At 37.8% G+C, this 19,464-nt stretch overlaps 1 protein-coding gene across 3 annotated transcripts in view; it reads left to right on the top strand.

Annotated features, from left to right (window-relative positions):
• Window positions 1–110: 110 nt before the first annotated feature.
• Window positions 111–19,464, top strand: part of dennd5a (DENN/MADD domain containing 5A) — a 43,122-nt gene continuing 23,768 nt past the window's right edge. Inside the window, exons 1-4 of one of the 3 annotated variants that reach the window (XM_043243385.1) lie at window positions 111–512; window positions 15,167–15,238; window positions 15,836–15,945; window positions 17,682–18,354. In XM_043243385.1, coding sequence (XP_043099320.1) covers window positions 413–512; window positions 15,167–15,238; window positions 15,836–15,945; window positions 17,682–18,354 — 955 coding nt within the window. In that variant the 5' untranslated portion in view covers window positions 111–412. The remainder of the gene's footprint in view (window positions 513–15,166; window positions 15,239–15,835; window positions 15,946–17,681; window positions 18,355–19,464) is intronic. The other 2 variants (XM_043243383.1, XM_043243384.1) reach the window with 2 other exon arrangements.

Genomic DNA, 19,464 nt, shown 5'->3' with positions numbered 1-19,464 from the left:
CCGTCTCTCTGCCACGATTTATGACGATAACTAAAGCGCTAAAGCGATTGTTTAAAGCTAATTCCTGGTTGACGACTTGCGGCTCGACTCGTCTTGCTGTTAAAGGAGCGGTGATGTATTCGCGGCGGAAGTGCGACGCGGCGGCTTTGGTTCGGTGTCCTCGCGCTCGATGATGCTCAGGGGTTCAGCGCATAACGTCATCCCGAGCCGAGCGGCGCGCATGCGCAGGAGCGAGCGCCAAATACCGAGCGCAGCAGCTGTAACGTTACCGGGGGAGGCCACAATGCGACTGGCGCTCGGGGCTCCTGCCTTGGTCCGCATCCGCAATGGCTGCGCAGAGTGATCCGGAGAGCTCGTACTATGCGCTCCTGTAGACCCGCAAACGGAAGAGCACAAGCGGAGCCGTCTCAAAATGAGCACCGGATTCAGCTCGAGCTCCTGCCGCTTCGCGGATTATTTCGTGATCTGCGGTCTGGACACCGAGAGCGGCTTAGAACCAGACGAGCTGTCCGGTAAGAACCGAGCTAACTGGAACGAGGCTGTTGAGGACTCGACTGATTCACGCGCTTTTATTAAATATCGATTTGCACTTTTTTTTAGTTATGCGAATTGCCAGTGTGTATTATCAGTCTTTTATGCTACAATAAATAGTGAGCGCAGTAATAATAACACCAGATAGGCTAAAATGGCTTTACAGTATGGTGGACGTCCGTAATATTCAACACATGAGTGCTGAGATTTATGTTATTGTGTTATATTCATAGAAGTCGTTATTTATATATATATATATATATATATATATATATATATATATATATATATATATAGCTGACCTTACAAGACCCTTTGATTTGCCTTAAAGGAAATGTCAACAGTTTTTATTTCTTTTATTGAGAAATAATTATTATAATTAATTAATTAAACCGATTAATAGCTCCTCCATTTATTTATACAGGCAAAAAACAAACATACCCCAAAAGCAGAGACCGGCATTATTTACTTATATAAGACAAAAGATTGAGGACCAGCAGCCGTGAAAGTCATACAATCCATCTATTTTATATTTGTGTTAACTTAAGTGTGTACAGCAGGTTTTATTCACAGTTCATCACAGTTTGAGTATTTATGTAACGTGTTCACACCATTCCAGCCTAACAACGGTTAATGATCAAGTAACATATATAGTCCAATTAAACAAATTTTGTAGTGTTTACAGTAGGACCGTACACACTATCTTCTCATCTCAGAGGCCCTCTCGAGCAGCACGTGAAGAGTTGTTGGGCGAGAGTGCAGATTTCCTGTGGTTTCGGGCTTCCTCAACTTGCTTTTTCTGTTTTGGTAGATTTCCACTGCTGTAATCAGAGCCTCGGTTTTGGTCTCAGATGTTCACGGATTTTGGTGAAGGAGGGTGTTTCATTTCGGGAGGGTTCTGTTGCATCAGAGGCAGCTCCGTGAGCTGCACCGGTTTTAAACGGGCACGTAAAACGGTGAACAAGTCGCTGAATTTTGTTCGGTGAAATTCTATTTGTTGTTGCAGAGCTCAACGAGGCGCCTGTTAGCCAGTGACCAGTGGTTTGAGTTTTGAAATCGTTTTATTTATTCAATTTGCAGCGTGTGTCAAAAGAAATATGCTTAAAATAATTTGCACAATAATATTAATAACAACAACGTAATTGCTTAGAATGCGTAAATATCAAAATATACTATATATATATATATATATATATATATATATATATATATCAGCGCCTGTTAGCCAGTGACCAGTGGTTTGAGTTTTGAAATCGTTTTATTTATTCAATTTGCAGCGTGTGTCAAAAGAAATATGCTTAAAATAATTTGCACAATAATATTAATAACAACAACGTAATTGCTTAGAATGCGTAAATATCAAAATATACTATATATATATATATATATATATATATATATATATATATATATTTTTATAAACACTATAAATTGTTCTAAACAGTGCAGTGCCTGTTTCCCAGTAGCGCATGATGTGTTCATTTAAAGCAGCGGGATCCACATATATGATTGTACTGTTAAAGCTCGACTTTGGGTTTTGGAGCAGCTCGCGGCTGTTGTGGGTCGAATGCATTGATGAGCAGTAAACGGCGCATTTGGAGATGGCTGTAGTGAAACTGACCCCGGAGTGAAAGTGACTGGTGTCCACAATGACGTGCCCTGAGAGCCGAGATCAATGGAGCGAGTCCCACATGCGCCCTAAAGACAAAGAGAGGTCACCGAGGTTCTCGCAAGAAGACAGTCCCTATAGCGGTCACGGTGCTGTGGCGAGGTTTTCCTCGAGATTTAGAATTTCTAAGATGTGTAAAAGTTTTAAGCGCTCGATCGGGGTGTCGTTCTTTGAGTCTGTGCTGGCCTAGTTAGCCGGGGACTGAAAGTGCTAACATGCTGTCTTTTAGAGGAAACGAGTCTTTGTTTTTTTTCTTTGTGTTTTTAATGAACTCGCACTTTTTGATCCTTGTTGTCAGTTTTCTGAGGTGCGGAGGCTTGGTTAAAACCTTTACTAAAAAGGTACTGCAGCAGTGATATTGATGCTATCGAATAGTAAATGTTAAAAATAAATATATTTATAATAGCGCTGCTAAACTATTAATCGTGATCAAATCGCATCCAAAATAATTTTTTTTTACATAATATAAGTAGATATATTAATACACACACATGCGTGTATACATTTCAGAAAAATTTTGTTTGCACATTAAATAAATATATTTATAATGCTCATTATATTAATATATAGACATGTAAAAAATAATATATACATAGAAATCCATTATGTATGCAACAACTACTTTTATTTTGGATGTGATTAATCGTTTGACTGCACTAATTTATACAAATATTTATGGCTATGTTATATGGAATTTTTTTAATGATGTATACATTTAAAAAATAATTATTTAAATCATAAGCGTACACACACACACACTCGTTGGTCAACTTTAAATGTTGACTACTGTATATAAACCTAATACACACCTGTACACACTAGTATACTCTGTACTTCGTTACTAAAATTAAAACCTAACACTACCAATATTTTTTTTTTAAATACTTCAGAGTACCCGGTCAACGCCGGTTCTTTATACTGTTTCTGTGATGCAAAAAAAAATAATATTAAGCTGCAAAAATCTATTCAGATACGAATCCTGCATGTTCTGCGAGACTCTGAAGCGCGCGAAGCTCGCCGTGGTTCTCAGCGGGGACATAAATACATAAACAACATCTCCAGAACTGCTCCGAAAGTAACTTCACATGCATTTTACTGCTTCATTTGAGTAAAACCAGCCTCACGTACAGAGAAATGGTAAGGGATTCACGGCAACCCGTCAAAATAAACCGTTTAAAAGCTTACACATTGTGCCAGAAATATATTACTGTCATTTCAAATAATTTATGTGATGGGCTGCTACTAACATGTAGCATTTTAACATTTTAACATGACCTGATCAGTAGATCACACACCAATGCCAATCCATTTTATGGAAAACAAATAAAATGAAACGGAGGCATTTTTCAAAATGGGTTCCAAACCATTAAATGTCTTTTATGTTCAGAAAAGAAATTAATACAGTTCTAGAAAGACATGTTTTTAGTTGACCCATCCCTTTAACGTGCGGTGCGTTGTTGAACTGTTACTTTAGCTGTAGAATATCTATTTTTTTTTTTACATCGGTTTATTGAATGGATTCTGATGAGCGTCACACGATCCTTTACCGATACTCTCTTCCGACTCGTAAAGGGAATGCCGTGCATCGCTGAAGTGTTAGCATATCTCTTGGCAAAGAGACTGAAAATAAGAGCCATTGTCATTCCTTGCATTACTCCGCTGGGCCAGACGGTTGGGCTTGATTTAGCTGTAATGAAAAACATCCATTAGACCGTTAAAAGTGGGTCACTATTGCATTCGAGCACATTTTCCAGTGATAAGTTACCCTCTTTAAAATTCGAAGTTAAATGAGGACAAAACATTATGAATTTTAGTCCTAGGTGGGAAGAAAAAACGTATTAATGTATATTAATGTATCACATAAACATCCGATCACTAAAGATGTGTATTGGGTTCGTTTTGAATGGACGTCAGTGAAGGTAATCGCAGCTTAGTCAGATGATGACTGATTTGAGATGTATTCATAATATATGACTTAATGAGTCATTCGACTGAGAAACTGGCTTATGAGAGCAATTTGTTTTTTGAATCACTAGTAACACTTTTGCAGCCTGGGGACAATATTATAGAAAGTTATGTTATCTTGTCTCTCTTTTTTTCTTTTTTTTTTTTTTTTTTTTTAAAGCGAAACCCTTTTTATCTCTTCATGTTCAATTCTCACAGCGAGCACGCAGATATCGGAAACTCTTTTTTTTTGCCCTTGCACTTGAGATTCAGATAATTGAGATGAATAAAATAACTGCGCACATCATCTAATTGAAGTTATCTGCTAAGATTGCTTTAAGGCACACATCTGATCCTGTTCTGTAAGCAAGCCCCTTCGTGCGAGGCCTTAAGTTGACTCTTGATTATATTTTCCCTCCACGTCCTGTCCAGGTAACCGTCACCCAGATACACACAAACAACAGGAACAACGAGGAGAATACAGTTTACAAAGGTTTGAGCGCTCTTCGCATTAAATGGCAGTGTGAAGTGTGTTTAGACAAACACATATTTTTCATATTTTTGAGATACCATAATGCCGTTTAGACCGTTGAAGCTGGTGGGCGTCTCTCTGTTAGTAACTTCGCTAGTGCTAAATGATACTAGCAATACCGCTCCGAAGAGTCCTCATACTCTAGGTAGCACTTAAGTGTGTTCTTTTAATGTTTTCAGAAACTCGATTGCATTTAAAAAGGAAATGTATTTTAATTTCTTCTTCACAGGAGTTTCTGGGTCAGTTTTTGGAACCGAAAGTTTAAATGTTTCCTGTTAAACGAGGTTCACTTGTGGTTCTTCCTTACCTTGGAACTCCCAGAGTTACTCAGCAGTAAAAGATGGTGCTTTTTGGTGATCAGTGTTTTTCTTTGTTAGCTGATAGTGTAAAATGCGCACATTTTCCCGGGGGTTTTGTCATGTTTAATGAAGTGTCTCTCTTGTATTTGTGCCGGGACCCTTGTAAACAAAGCAACCCTGGGTTTATTACTGAGTAACAGGGTGGTTTTTATTGTACCTCTTTAGTTTTCATTTAATGGATGAACAGCTTTCGTCCGTTCGCTTTTATGCTTAATTACTTTTTGTAACTTTACAGTGTAACCTGGTCTCTTAGAAATGGATGACTGTCAATGCTTGTGGGTATTTATGCTGGAGTTTTTATGTATTGCATATTGATATTCCTTGCATTTAATATCTAACACGAAACCATAAATACTTTAGTTTGAAGTGACATACTTATATGCTGCCGTACAGCAAAGTATCCTCAATTCGATAACTTACATGAATACAGGTGCTTGACACGTGCGTTCACATGCCCTTCGATATCTTCAATTTCTTTTTTAACGTTGCTTGTTGCAATAGCTAGCTTGTTTGCTGGTAAATCGACAGCTACGGATTTTTAAACTTCAAGGATGGGTTGTAGATCTAAACATTTTCAAAATACCGTGTTGTGCCATGTCGTTGTGTGTACCACAGTTGTTTAGAAATGATATGTGGCACAAAAAGGCTTTACGACTTTTCTAAACTCTACCCACAGACCTAACCAATAGTGTTAACAGAAGGAAACATAAAATATCACGTTAGCTGTATCAACTGTGATACTGTAGCTTCCTTCGACAAGTCTTTAAGCACTTTTATCAGTTGTTTGACTGATTTGGTACCCATTTGCTCAGTTTAATGCTGTTCTACGGAGCAAGTGTACATCAGAAAAGCCATACATGCAGAGCTGCTTAAGTGACGCAAATATGAAAATGTATTAGTTTACAAATGCACAATTGGTGCTTTTTCACTGCGTGGTACGGCACGGTACGGTTTGGTGCACTTTTGGGGGGTTTTACCTGGAACATGGTACTTAATACCACCTTGTCTGAGCTTCTATGCGTACCCTACTGGTAACGAAACATGACGTGTAAACTTTGCTGATCACTGATTGGCTGGAGAAAACCGTAACTGCCGCGTCATTGAACTTCTGAAAGCATGCGTGAATAATCCTGCCCGTTCTAAAGCGATACTAAACTGCAGTGGAAACGCAAACCGAGCCATACCGTGCAGTGGAAACGCGCCAAATGGTAAAAATGTTTGGAGAACCTCTCATTATTAATTTATAGTGTGCCCCTGCATTTTTAATTGGCGTAAAAAAGCATAAAAGTTCACTCTCGAAAAAAGTTCTTCACAGCGATCCCATAGAAGAACCATTTGGTCAATATGCTTTTTTAAAGAACCATCTCTTTCCTAACTTTTTTCTTTCGCCACAAAGAACCTTTTGAGAAACAGAACGGTTTTTCAGATGTTTAAGGTTCTTCATGGAACCATTTAGACAAAAAGGTTCTTCTATGGCATCGCGAAGCCCCTCTATTTTTAAGTGTTGTTGGTGTTTTACGTTCACTAGTGCTCATTTCAGCTGGAAATTCATTTTGTTATATTGTCAGGCCACCACAAAAACATAATCAAGTTTTTTTGTAGACACTTACACCACTTTGAAATGTCAAAGAAATCCCTTTAGCAGCTACTCAAACAAGAAAGTTATTAAAGCGTACTTTCATTTTAACCAAGAGGAAACCAATGGGGCATCGAAACACGTAACACATATATTCATAGATTGCTAAAACTGTGTGTGTGAAGAAGGCGTTGAATGTTTGCATGTTCTCTGAGCATAAATAATTGTATAAACAAGCAACGTAGTGTAACTAGCCTTCCAAACATAATCTTAGATTACCTGCGATTCTCATATATATATTTTTAATTAGCTTTCTCATCCTCTGTCCTGTTGCTTTCGCATTAAAACAGCAGTAGTTCCAGAATGAGGCAAAGTTGGTGACAAAACCCTCTTTTATTCCCAATGACAGGGCACAGGGTGAGGGCTTCATTAGCATATGCATGAGAGGCCCTGCTGGCAGAGTGTTTTGATTGGCTGGCTCACAGCCTGGGTGCACCGTCAGGCCCTCAGTACACTGAGGACGGGCAGCTGGGTTCGACACACACTCGCACACATAGAGAGTTAAACACTGTCCCCCAGGAGTTCCCATGGACCCCCGTGTGTTGAGCTCTTTCTCAATGACATCACTATGAAAGAGCACTCCTTTAAGCTCCTTGGACTCTGATTAGTCATTAATCCAGCGCGCACGAAAAAGACAGTTTTAAGAGTGGCTTTACCGGATCATTTTCGAAAAGAATATTTCACCAAAAAATAAAAATTGCATCATATTCTAAACACCCCCAAGCCGTCCTAGGAGTGTATGACTTTCTTTCAGATGAACACGATCTGAGTTTTGAGAAAAATGATCTTGGCGACCACTATTTTGAAGCTCCGATATATCTGCCGTTAACTAATCAGGGTTTTTTGTAACAAAAATATTTCTTGTTTTCAAATTATAACGTCGTTTTTTTTTGTTTTTTCCGTTTTCCTGAAAATCTACTTTCTGCTATATCTTGTAAATGGTCTTAAGTCTTATCTAGCACGCACAATTTAAAGCAGTGTGACCACTTAATTAAAGCCATTTTAAAGCAGTCCAGCCCTAGCCATTTCATAGTACACCATCTAATTACATCGATTAGCTAGGATTGTTTTTAACCGTGTGTGTAGTCTGTTTGTTCCTGTGTAAAAATGAGCTCATGTCTTTCTTCCTGTTGGAGCACAGAGGAACACAACATTCTTAGCCTGCTGGTTTTATCCATGCTGTGTTGCTAAAGGGTTGCACTGCAGTAAAAAAAAAGCGCTGTTCATCAGTGATTCTCCATTTGTGCCTGTGGTCTTGATTAAGTCTCCAACAATAAAATGGACTACCCTTACCCATATACAATGTCCTAGGGTGCTTTTAGAAACACTTAAAGATAGTTTAACTGAAAATTAAAATTCTGTCATCATTTACTTCTGTTTTGTTCCAGATGCCTAAATCATTCTCTATAAAAAATTACAGTGATTTTAACAGTAAAAAAACTGTGAAAATGCTGTTAAATGGCTAACGTTAAATTCCTGTAAAATCTACAGGTAAAAACCGTAAACTGACATTCCCAGAATTCCCTGCATTGCATCTAAAATTTAGTTTGAATTTGACGATTTTTTTTCTTTGAAATTTCTTAGTTTTTTTTAGGGTTGTATGTTACAGGCAATGCTGTTAAATGAATGTTTATTGCATATTTTAGTTTAAGGAGTTTCAGCATCTCACCGTGTTGGTGTTTAGGGTTTGTTTAAATGACTTTGAGCACATTCTGTATATGTTTGTTCAAAAAGCTACTCGTGATGGGCTTTGGTTCATCGTGTGACTTTCTCATCGCCCCCTGCATTCGGTGGTTATCAGTGTATTTCAAAGGTACAACACAGATTTCTGCACTTTAATAGGTTGGTATATTAACATTCTATTAGTTAACTGTAAATTGAGCTTAAATCCGTTACTGTATTTTTACGTGTCGAATTTCAACAACCGCAGCAGAATTTTTTCCAATCTTGTCCAATCTTGGAAAAATCGTGCACACTACTCAAACTCATTACAAAATGTTATTGGCTTAGCAACATTTTGTTCAATCAACCATTTTGATTTTGAAAAAATATCCATCTTTTTTCGGACATAAAAATGTATGGGTCTAGCTTCCGGTCTTATCCGCGTCCAGCTGTTTTTAGCTGTACAAAACAATTTGTTTTGCTTCTTGATATTAAAAACTGGTGTGTCTTATGTTATTTTAATGTATTATCTTAATTATGAACACAATGGTTTGTAGCCCAAACAGTTTCACTGTTATTGTCTTCATTTATTTACCTATAGCATCTAATGTACCGGAAGTTGCTTGAAAAGAAACGATTGCATGTTTTTCAGTGTGCATCTTTGTAATCTGCGCCTTGGCCAAAATATGATTTCATGATATGACTAATTTAGTTTCACAATAACAATATGCATGAAATATAATTATTTTTGTAGCAATAAAGTTGTTACCAAAACGAACACTAACTGATAGGCTATAATTGGTATTTCTTTTTAGTCAGACAGACAGACCTGGGGCTTTTTTGACTTTTTGCTAGTAAGCAACCACTCAGAATGCATTTGCAGCCACCGTGGAAAACACTAACCACCTGAGCAAAAACTATGCAACATGGTATAAACCAACTAAAATGCCTTAGCAACTGTGACACAATGGCTGCATTCACGTTATATAGTTCAAGTGACCCAATTCCATTTTTTCCTCTTTTGTGGTAAAGATCAGATATGAGCCACAAACACGTAAACAGGAAAAAGCACATGGGTACTGATATTGTCATATCAGTTTCAGGCCTCATTCATGTGTAGAATTTAATCCGATATGAATCGGATACATGCATTTGTTTTTGCAGTGTAAATGGACAGGTTCCCATGTCAGTGTTAGTCATATGTAATCAAAAAAGTGCTGGCGCTGAATGGTATCTAACCAGGTCGATGCTTTTCTGGGCAGATGTTGCCAGGTCTGCATTTTTTGCACAAAATTGGGCTACATTTACACTGTTGCTGCGGGATGCTTTTTTGCAGGTCAAAGTGATCCGCCCTGGAATGGAATTTTGATGTTATGAACCCCCGACAGAGGGGGAAACCACGGAAAAGACGCTATTGGGCTAGCTTTGATTAGCAAATAGACTGTTTCACAGACCTGGCAACCCTTTTTCTAACTTGGGTTGCTTTACCGAGTGTATAGGGTAAATGTAGATGTCACACATGGGCCACTTTTAAATGAAAATCTAACCTGATCATCAGAAAAATAAGATAAAGTCAACCTATTGGAATTTGAACAATACGTTCAGTGTAAAAGCGGCCAAATTTACACTGTATTTTTTAATGTAAGGTGATGCAACTTTAAATAACGAGGGATTCCATTTGTAAAATAAAAATAAGCACATAATATTGGTTAAGAAAAACCTCTGCAAGACATTGAAAGTTACCCTGGGCTTACAGTAAGGGTAGATTTCGAGCACAGTGAGCAGAAAGCAAGGGAATTAGAAAAGAGGCAGCTCGGGTTTGCTTTGGACTTGGTGAACTTTTAAAATATGCGGGGGTTAATTTTCACAGGAAAGCATCATCTGCCATCTGTTACTCCTCTTCTCTGAAATCCATTTGCTCTCTTTGTGCCCCTGTCTTTGCTCACACATAGATGTAGGTTACCCGCTATCGCTCTCTGTCTGGGCTCTACATTCATTTGACGACATTGTGCTGCAAGGATCAACATTGTGTCATCACATCAGCTCCAGCCCAGTTATTCAATAGCAGAGGCGTTCATGCCTCGCTTCACAAATGATCATCTAATGCATAACCAGTCTGTCATTTCTAATTCTTAAATACCCAGGTTTGGGTAATTCTTTTCAATATTTTCCTGCAGCTGTGGATAATTACTGTTAAAATCGTGTCATTGGGAGCTGCTGGTACTTCAAGGCCCGTTACTGCTGGTTTAGAAATGTTGACTCCTTAAAGCCTGACATATGAAATAATAGACTGAAAAAAAGAATTATTAATTAATTTATTAATAGAACAGTTTTCTTTACACAAAATTGTATAAAAATACCATATTTCATACATATTTTATGGCTCATATATCGTATTATTCATAGACCCAAAATTAGCAAAAATATACAATGTACAAATAACAGACAGTCTTTGAAAGATGTTTTATGATCAAAACTAGTTTTTATTGCGGTGCAAAACATATAATGAAGCACAGTATGATGATAATTAAGAAATGAACATTCCTCAAAAGTCTGACGATACGTACATTTTAACATGATTTTTCTAAAAATGTATGTGGGTCAAAGACGTTAAGATGACCACATCAAAAGAAATTCACAATAGTGATTTTATGTCCATAGAAAGCACAATGAATGTAAGTAATGTGTCTACATTTTAAAAAAAAGTACATTTTATTGTGCATTAAATTAGTAAAAAATATTATTGACGAATGGGTCAAACCTAGGATAGTTAACAAAGTTAACAAAAAAAAAATTAAATAAAATTTCAACTATTTAATATTTGGGTGAATGTTTCAGTGAATGACATTTTAGAAGGTAAATTTAGGGAAATACGTGTGATATTTATTTTAATAATTATTTAAACAGAAAACATTTTATTTAAAGCAGTACTACACATATTTTTATTATTACCTTTTTCATCTTTGACCATTTGCAGATAATAAAGTAAACCTAAATTGCTTCAGAACAGTAAGAATTCATTTTGAAATTATACCAACAAAATAAAACGTATTCTTACATTTACCACTATTACCATAAAAATTCTTAGATATTTTACAGCATAGAAATGTGTCAAAACCGTTAAAGTAAAGTGTCAGTCAGACAACAGAAGACATAATAGATTGCGTACAACAGGTTTTTCAAGAAAGTTTTGATCAGGCTGAAAATTCAAAGGCCTTAGATATTTGCCTATCAAATGTGGCAGGCTGTAGAGGGTTAATTTAGTTCTTTCCTGTGAAGTGGGCATCACTAAAGAGCTCTCCTCCTCACAGAGCTCATGCATTCACATCATGCCTGTAGCCTCTGGCTGTTCTCTGGCCAACAGACGCAAAGCTTTCAGCCACCATACACAAGTACTTTATAAGATAAGCTTTATCTCTTCCCTCATAGCCTAGAAACACGGAAACCGTTTGAGTACTAAAAAGAATCCATTTTCCATTTTTTTCCAGTTCAACTTTTAACTATATCATAGCAAATTAAAAGGTTTTTTTAGACGTCATGAATATCATTATATGCATGAAAATAAAATCCTAATTGCATATGCAGCAGTGATTCATTGATCAAATCCTCTCTTGCACTTTTTTTTTGTGGTTTGCACTTACTTTAATGTGGTTGATTTATTATCTATCTGCTCTTTCCCAAATGCAGTCAGAAAAAATTTAGACGTGTTTTCCCCCCTCTGCATCATTTCGTGGTTTCTCACGGCTTTACAGGGGTCTTTTCATGGGCAATCGACTTTTGAAAAAAAATTCCAAGCAGAATAACATCTCCGTTTTTTTGTAAATCAATTTTGAAAGCCGTTTTATAATAAATGAAATCACAGCGTATGGGCTCCAATCAGCAAACAAAAATAATAAAAAAATATATAAATAAAGGACAGAAAGGTAGAAGCACTGAGGAGAATATATATTTGAATCTGGCACACTTTGCTGTTGGGTTTGTTTGTTTACAGCGGCGGTGCATGGCCTCATTGATCTGTTTGCAGTTCATAATATCCAGTGCTTGTTTGCTGTCGACAAAATGATGAGCGTTTAGTTTTTCTTTGGCTTCATTGCTGTTGGCTCTTCCTCACTTGAACTCGGGGCCTTTTGTGCTGACAGTCCCATGACTGAAACAAATCATGTGTGAGGCGCTGGCAGAGAATTAACAAGGCAAATGAACCATGACCAAGTCTTTTCATTCATCAGAGCTGATTGCTTTTCTACACCCTGCCCTGCTCTGCGTGTGGCGCTGCCTCTGCATTCGTGCTCGGGTTATTAGAGAGAACATGGAAGGCCTTCCCATGAATCGTTACGAGATGATCGCTCATATATTGCGAAGTTTCACGTGGAGATGGATAGCGGCGACCACAATTTGCTTGCAGTGTTTGTCTACGTGAAATTAATAGGGTTAACATTCTGAATTAGATGCTTATAGTGTGTCACAATTTTGTAAATTAACACTTAAACTGGTAAATTGAAAAAATTGATTTATTAATATAGTTTGGATTACAGAAAGGTTGATAATGTAACTAATTGCACCATAAGTTGGGATGAAAACATACAAAATTTCTTAATGGCTACGTGAACACTTACCATATGCATTTAATTTAGAACAATTTATTGATCTGTCATCGATTATTATTGCATACGTGTCACACTGTATGAGATGTTAGATGTCCCATATTATAATAATGTATTATCCTAGTATTAATTTATTAAATATAAATGCATATATAAATATAATATCACAAATCTCAACTCTCAGTGTCATTACACATAAAAAAACAGCTTGCTAGGCTCTTTTAAACTTAATTATATTGAAGGAAGAGCAGAAGCTGAAAAACATCTTCATAATATTACACAACAATCTCAACTAATGAGTAAAATCATGATGAAAAAAAAAGTGCAGGAATCTATTATTTCATCCAGGAAAAAGTCATTTTTGTTGTGTTTTTTCCCTTTAAGTGAGAGTTAAAAGCTGACAACTGTTTTAATAATTTAACCATTTGGACATCCGCACATAAAGATTTTAACATCTGCCTTGGTGTTTGCTTCTCAGCCGTTATGCAACATTCCCCTAAGACTTTAGTGTTTACACGCTATCTTTTACTAGTTTTATTTTTATTATATGCTTAATCTTACATTTAAATATTTTATATATTTGATATTTATATATTAAGTTGAGTGGAACGAGAACGAGTACCTATAAGGAAACAAAGCATTCATGGAAAATGACAGATCAGGCATAATAATACATAGCATGTTGTCATATGAGTGTGATGTAGACTCTGGTGGTTCCTTGTAGCTTGACGCTGACAGTGTTTAACCCGGCCCAGCAGTGTTTGTGTTGGTTAATTCCACACATTCCCAGCCTTATCCCTGTAGCGATCCCATGCTGAGGAAACCACCGGGTTCGATTTGTCGCTTGTCCTTTCAATGCCACACATAAAGAACCCATAAACTCTTCAAACACGCGGCGTCCCTACAGATCGGTGACAAATAAACACTTTCTTACCCTCAGCTTAAACACTGAACCCGTTCCTCAGAGAAATATCCCTCAGAGACAAGTCTGTTCTTGTTGCATCACGGCTGTACTGTTCATTGTCTGAGGAAGATCTGTTCAATATCTTACGGTTTCTGCGATATGGAATCTGAAAAGGTTTGAATGAATCATTTTTTGTTGTGTGGGCAGAAGAGGACTGTGACATTAACGTCGGTGCACACTGCCTTCGCTCTCGGTCGTTTCCACACGCTGTGTCTAATGTGTGTGACAGCGAGCAAAACTTCTCCAAACCAAAATTACACGCGGCCAATCTGTAGAAACTGTGGAGTTGAACAGAGGGGTTCCTTTTTAATGGAAGTGTCCGTCAAAATGAAGGTTCGGTGAACATGTACTCACCCTCAGGCCACCTGGGATGTAGATAAATTTGTTTCTTGTAGCATTTCATCACTCGATCACCAATGAATCCTCTGCAGTGAATGGGTGCCGTCAGAGTGAGAGTCTAAACATCTGATTAATCCACAGTCCATCAGTTAAGCGTTGCTTCTGGCTAACTTTCGAGTCAATAATATTGCTTTCTTTGACTCAGGTTGATTCAAACAATTCTAATCAAATATATTGGTGGCTTTTGATGCAGAAGAAGAACGGGGATTGGCTTTTTGTTCTGGAGGAAGCATTGTTATGGAACATGCACGCATTATTTTGGCCTAGATGTGACAGTTTAAAGTCGAAACATCTGTGATGCAGCTTTCGCCTAAAGATATTAGGTAATGGTAGTTAATGGATTGGAGTCATATGGATTATTTGTGGATTATTGCGATGTTTTTATCAGCTATTTGGATGGTTCATCGGTGAGCAAGTGAGGAAATCCTAAATTCCTACAAATCTTTTAGGATGAAGTAACAAACCTACATCTTAAACTCTGAGGGTGGATACATTTGTGCAAATAAAATTTTTTTGCGTGGACTGTTTCTTTTGGATTATCATGGTGATGGAAAACATTTAAAAAGCAACTTGCAAATGGGTGAAGAAATCAATGTCAAATATGTTTTTTTTTTTTTTTTTAAATTTATTGTTTGTACATTGTACATAATATTTACATTTAAAAATAATGCAAAATATTTTTTGATGTAAATTGATTTATTTGTTTATTAAAAGTGATTTACTGATTACTAGTTTTTTTTACAATTACCTGCAAGATAAACAGTACGAGTAATAAATGATTGCCCTTGTTGGTGCTGTCTGTGAGTAATAAGTGATTACTCATCCTCCATATGTAAGTGATTAATTGCACTGTTTTATCTTTTGTGTAGCTTTATGCCAGTATATACAGGCTACTAAATTCAGAGATGTTGGCAGAGGAAATGTGGCGAGTGCGGACGCAGGTAACCCCCTCCCCCCCATCCCACACCATGCTCTCCACTCCTGCAGTCAGTGCTCCTGTTTGTATCACAATCAACCACGGCTCGGCCTGTGCCCGCTAACCTTTAACCTTTCCACACACCTCTTTCACAGCTGTTTGCTCATGTGTGAGATGGCTGCGTGGTCGGGTAGCGTGGGATCACCTGTCTTCCCGTCCTTTCCCCCCTCAACTCCTTTTCCTCTTCCTCTCTCAGCAACAGCAACTTATTAGCACTCCAAACTGTTTGTCAGTCACTTGCTTCGGTGAACTTTCACCAAGGTCTGCTTGGTGGGCTGTAACTCCTTCACTTGGAATGATTTTCGAGGCACGCGTCGCAACACTTTTCTGCTTCAACTGTTCTAGCACTTTTGGCTTTGACTGGGTTTGATTTCTGTTTTCTGTCTAAACAAATGTCTTCTTCCAGAAATTGCCGTATATATTTGAGATACACACCAGTATATCCCTTTTTTGTGATGTTCTTGAATTGCCATTTGAGGACGATTGCCAGATAAGAGCTTTCTGAGCTTATCTGTCTTTTTCTTTCCTCTTCCTCTTTCCTCTTCTTTCTTTCGAATCTCAGGTGAGAATTTTGAGCAGAGTCCACTGCGGAGAACGTTTAAATCTAAAGTTCTAGCGCATTATCCGGACAATGTGGAGTGGAACCCTTTTGACCAGGATGCTGTGGGCATGGTGAGTGACACACATAGAGGCATATTATTATAGGCTTTTCAAAAACTAGTTCTTAGAAAGCAGGGTGGCCACCAGCAAAAAAAAAAAAATTAATAGTTTTGCAATAAAAACAGCTTTGATGCAAAACAGCATTTCAACTACCTTTATTGTACATGTCAGGTCTATGTGGGACTGAAATTATGGTACTCAGTGTATTTTCTGTCTGAAATTAAACTGAATTATTCAAAGACTCGCTCATAATATGCAAAAAGACACACACTGGTTGCCACATATTGGAAAAATAAGGTAACTTGCAGAAAGAGTCATCAAATTAATCAGTGAAAGAACAAGTTGTTGATCCCAAAAAATGAAGATTACCCCATGATTACCCTTGAGTCATCAAACGTTGAGTAATAAAACGTTTTCCACACATCACTGGGGGATTAATTCTGAAGCGATGCATTTGTGCGAGAAACATATACATAATAACCCCCTTAGCGATGTAGGGTAACAAAAAGACCAAGTTGAGTACTTTGATGACACTTAATTGAACTTCAAAATCTCAACTGCCGTCATAAAGAGAGCCGGGACGTTTTTAAATGTAATTTTGTCTGAAAGACGAAAGTCAGACATACTTAGTAAGGCTTGAGGGTGAGTAAATGATGGGGTAATTTTCTTTTTTCGGTTAACTGTCACTTTAAGGCACAGTTATGCTTCATATTCTGTGTTCCACTTTGTCTCATGCACAGTTAAGCTTGCAAGCCTTTTAAAATATATGTTTTTGACCATGAACATGGATAGATGTGGCTAATGGACCGTACTTTTTCAAGCACTCATATCAGAAGCAGACTGTGCTGCTGATAAAAATGACATCAGGCAGACATCCGCAAGCCAGCTCTTAGAGTAGTCTGACAGTTCCTGATTCCTCAAAATTGCAAAAATGTGATTATTTTTGGGATCCACACCAATCCCTCCGGTATCTTTACCCTATCATAAAGCAGCTTGAGATGGTGTTCTGGGTTACGCCTAACAACGCCCTTTTGCCAGTCTATTTTTAGAATACAGCACAGCCTCCTGTAATGTATTGCTTAAATATATAATATATGATATATTTAACTGTTAAATTATTTCTGTCAGCACTTTTAAAAAAGTTTCCAGCCACCACCTGAATTTTTGAAATTTTCAGTATCCCAAGAGAAGAGTTTGTTTGAAAAACCGATAACTCCTTTTTTGACCATTTTCAAAAAAAAATAAAATCACGATGACATAATAAAAATCATGATTCGTTATGTTTTGCAAATAAACTCTACATGTGCTTTTAAACAAAACAAGCCATTTTTGTCTAGCTTCATGCATTTTTATCAATGCTTGAATACAAACAAGTTTACAAGAGCAACATTTTGAGCAAAAATACAAGGAAAATTTGCTATTTTTTGTAAAACTCTATAACTGGATTGGATTCAGAATGATGATCAAACCCGATGTAGACAGTAGGTCACTTCCATCAGCACCCCCAAGCTTGCATGGCCTGATACCACTTTCTGCTCAACATTTCATTTAGTAACTTTGGGCAGTTTTGTTTTACATACTGTTAAATATGGGAGCCAATATATTGTGATATTTTAGAACCATACTGTAAACCAGGAACAAGGTTGGGAACCACTTCTAATACTGATCTATCAAATGAGATATAAAGTGGCTAAAATTAAGGGAACTCTAGAACTCTAGAGCCTCAGACTTGTTGTTTCCCCCCACAGCTCTGTATGCCAAAGGGCTTGTCCTTCCGCACCCAGACAGACATCCGCGAGCCCCAGTTCCACTCTTTCATTATCACGAGAGAGGACGGCTCCCGAACCTATGGCTTTGCCCTCACCTTCTTCGAGGAGGTGACCAGCAAACAGATCTGCAGTGCCATGCAGACGCTCTACCACATGCACAATGCAGAACAGTACGACATCTTGCACACTCCCCCCACACCTCGCAGTCCAGAAGACACCCGTTCCAGCCCTCAACAACTGCACGCTGCTCCCTCCTTGTCACGGCTGCAGCGTTTCAACTCCTACGACATCAGCCGAGACACACTGTTTGTGTCCAAGTGCATCTGTCTGATCACACCCATGGCCTTCGCCCAGGCCTGCAGAAGGGTTCTGGAGCAGCTGCACCAGGCCGTCACCTCGCCTCAGCCCCCGCCACTTCCACTGGAGAGCTACGTCTACAACGTCCTCTATGAAGTCCCGCTGCCGCCGGTCGGGCGTTCCTTGAAGTTCTCGGGCGTATACGGGCCGGTGGTGTGTCAGAGACCAAGCACGTCTGAGCTGCCCCTCTTTGACTTCCCCCTGCAGGAGGTGTTTGAGCTGCTAGGCGTGGAGAACGTGCTACAGCTCTTCACTTGCGCACTACTGGAGATCCAGATCCTGCTGTACTCGCAACGTGAGTAACTATCGCTCATACTTTTGTAGACCTAGTGCCTGCTTATTATTAATCTCTGCATCAGACAAATTCCACACAAAAATGGCAAGGGGTTTCTCAAAACGACAAGCTCTAATCTGATTGTCTGGTTTCATGCAATTTCTAGGAGGGAAAGCTTCTGCAGGAAACCAGACTGTTCCTATGAGTTCTTGTAAAGAGAAATTGGATTTGACAAAGTTGCCAAGATTTGTGGCGCCTTTTCTAAAGATGCCCAACAGTGTTTTGGGTTTTAAACACTTAGTAGCTCACATGTAAATGCCATTTTATCAAATGTTGGAGGCCTTGACCAGAAGAATAAAGTTTACCAGACTATTGATGAAAATCAAGTCTCACTACATGAGATTAGTTCATTAAATACATTTTTAATTTAGCCAGTTTGGGTATTTGTTCACAAAACCAATTTTTTTAAGGCATGCTGATGTGAAGTCTGTTCTAAACAGTTACATTATTCCTCCCCTTTTTAAACTGTGTTTGAGTGTGTTGTTTTTTTGTGCTAATTGGACTATCATGTTAGCTTAGCTTAGTGCTAATGTAAACATGCTAGCATGTTGATTGCATGCACAGAGTTAGGGTTGCAGAGCAGTGGTAAAAGTTTTGGTAAATTTTATGAACTTTCTAGAATTTAAAACTTTTTTGAAGTTTTTTTTTTTTTTGGAAGATTTCAGGAAAAATACTATCCCTTTGCAAACCTACAAAGAATACATGACTACTTGTGAATTTGATTGTCATTATAAAAACTAAACTACCAGTACCACGAGAAAAAATCATTCCTGTCTATGGTTGAATTCCATGGCTGTTTTATTCATCAAGGAAATCTCATCAAGGTTCTATAAATTATTAACAATTATTATTGGCTGACTTTATTTTAGTAAACGTTTTTTGATAGAAATTAGGATTGCTCTTTGCTGCAAATGTACAGTAGCTTTTTTCCAAATTAAAGTCGATTTAAATCTGATAGCCTTAACCTAACCTAACATTGATTTTAGCTCATTTTTAAATTATTTTTGGCTTGTTCTGTTTGGTACAGGCTGGTTTTAGACAAGAGAATAAACAGGCAGTTATATTGCAGTG

This window comes from Puntigrus tetrazona, chromosome 7, assembly GCF_018831695.1.
Source record: "Puntigrus tetrazona isolate hp1 chromosome 7, ASM1883169v1, whole genome shotgun sequence".
In the NCBI taxonomy this organism is placed as follows: Eukaryota; Metazoa; Chordata; class Actinopteri; order Cypriniformes; family Cyprinidae; genus Puntigrus; species Puntigrus tetrazona.
Note: the sequence above shows the minus strand (reverse complement) of the source record. Positions and strands in the feature narration are given on the sequence as shown.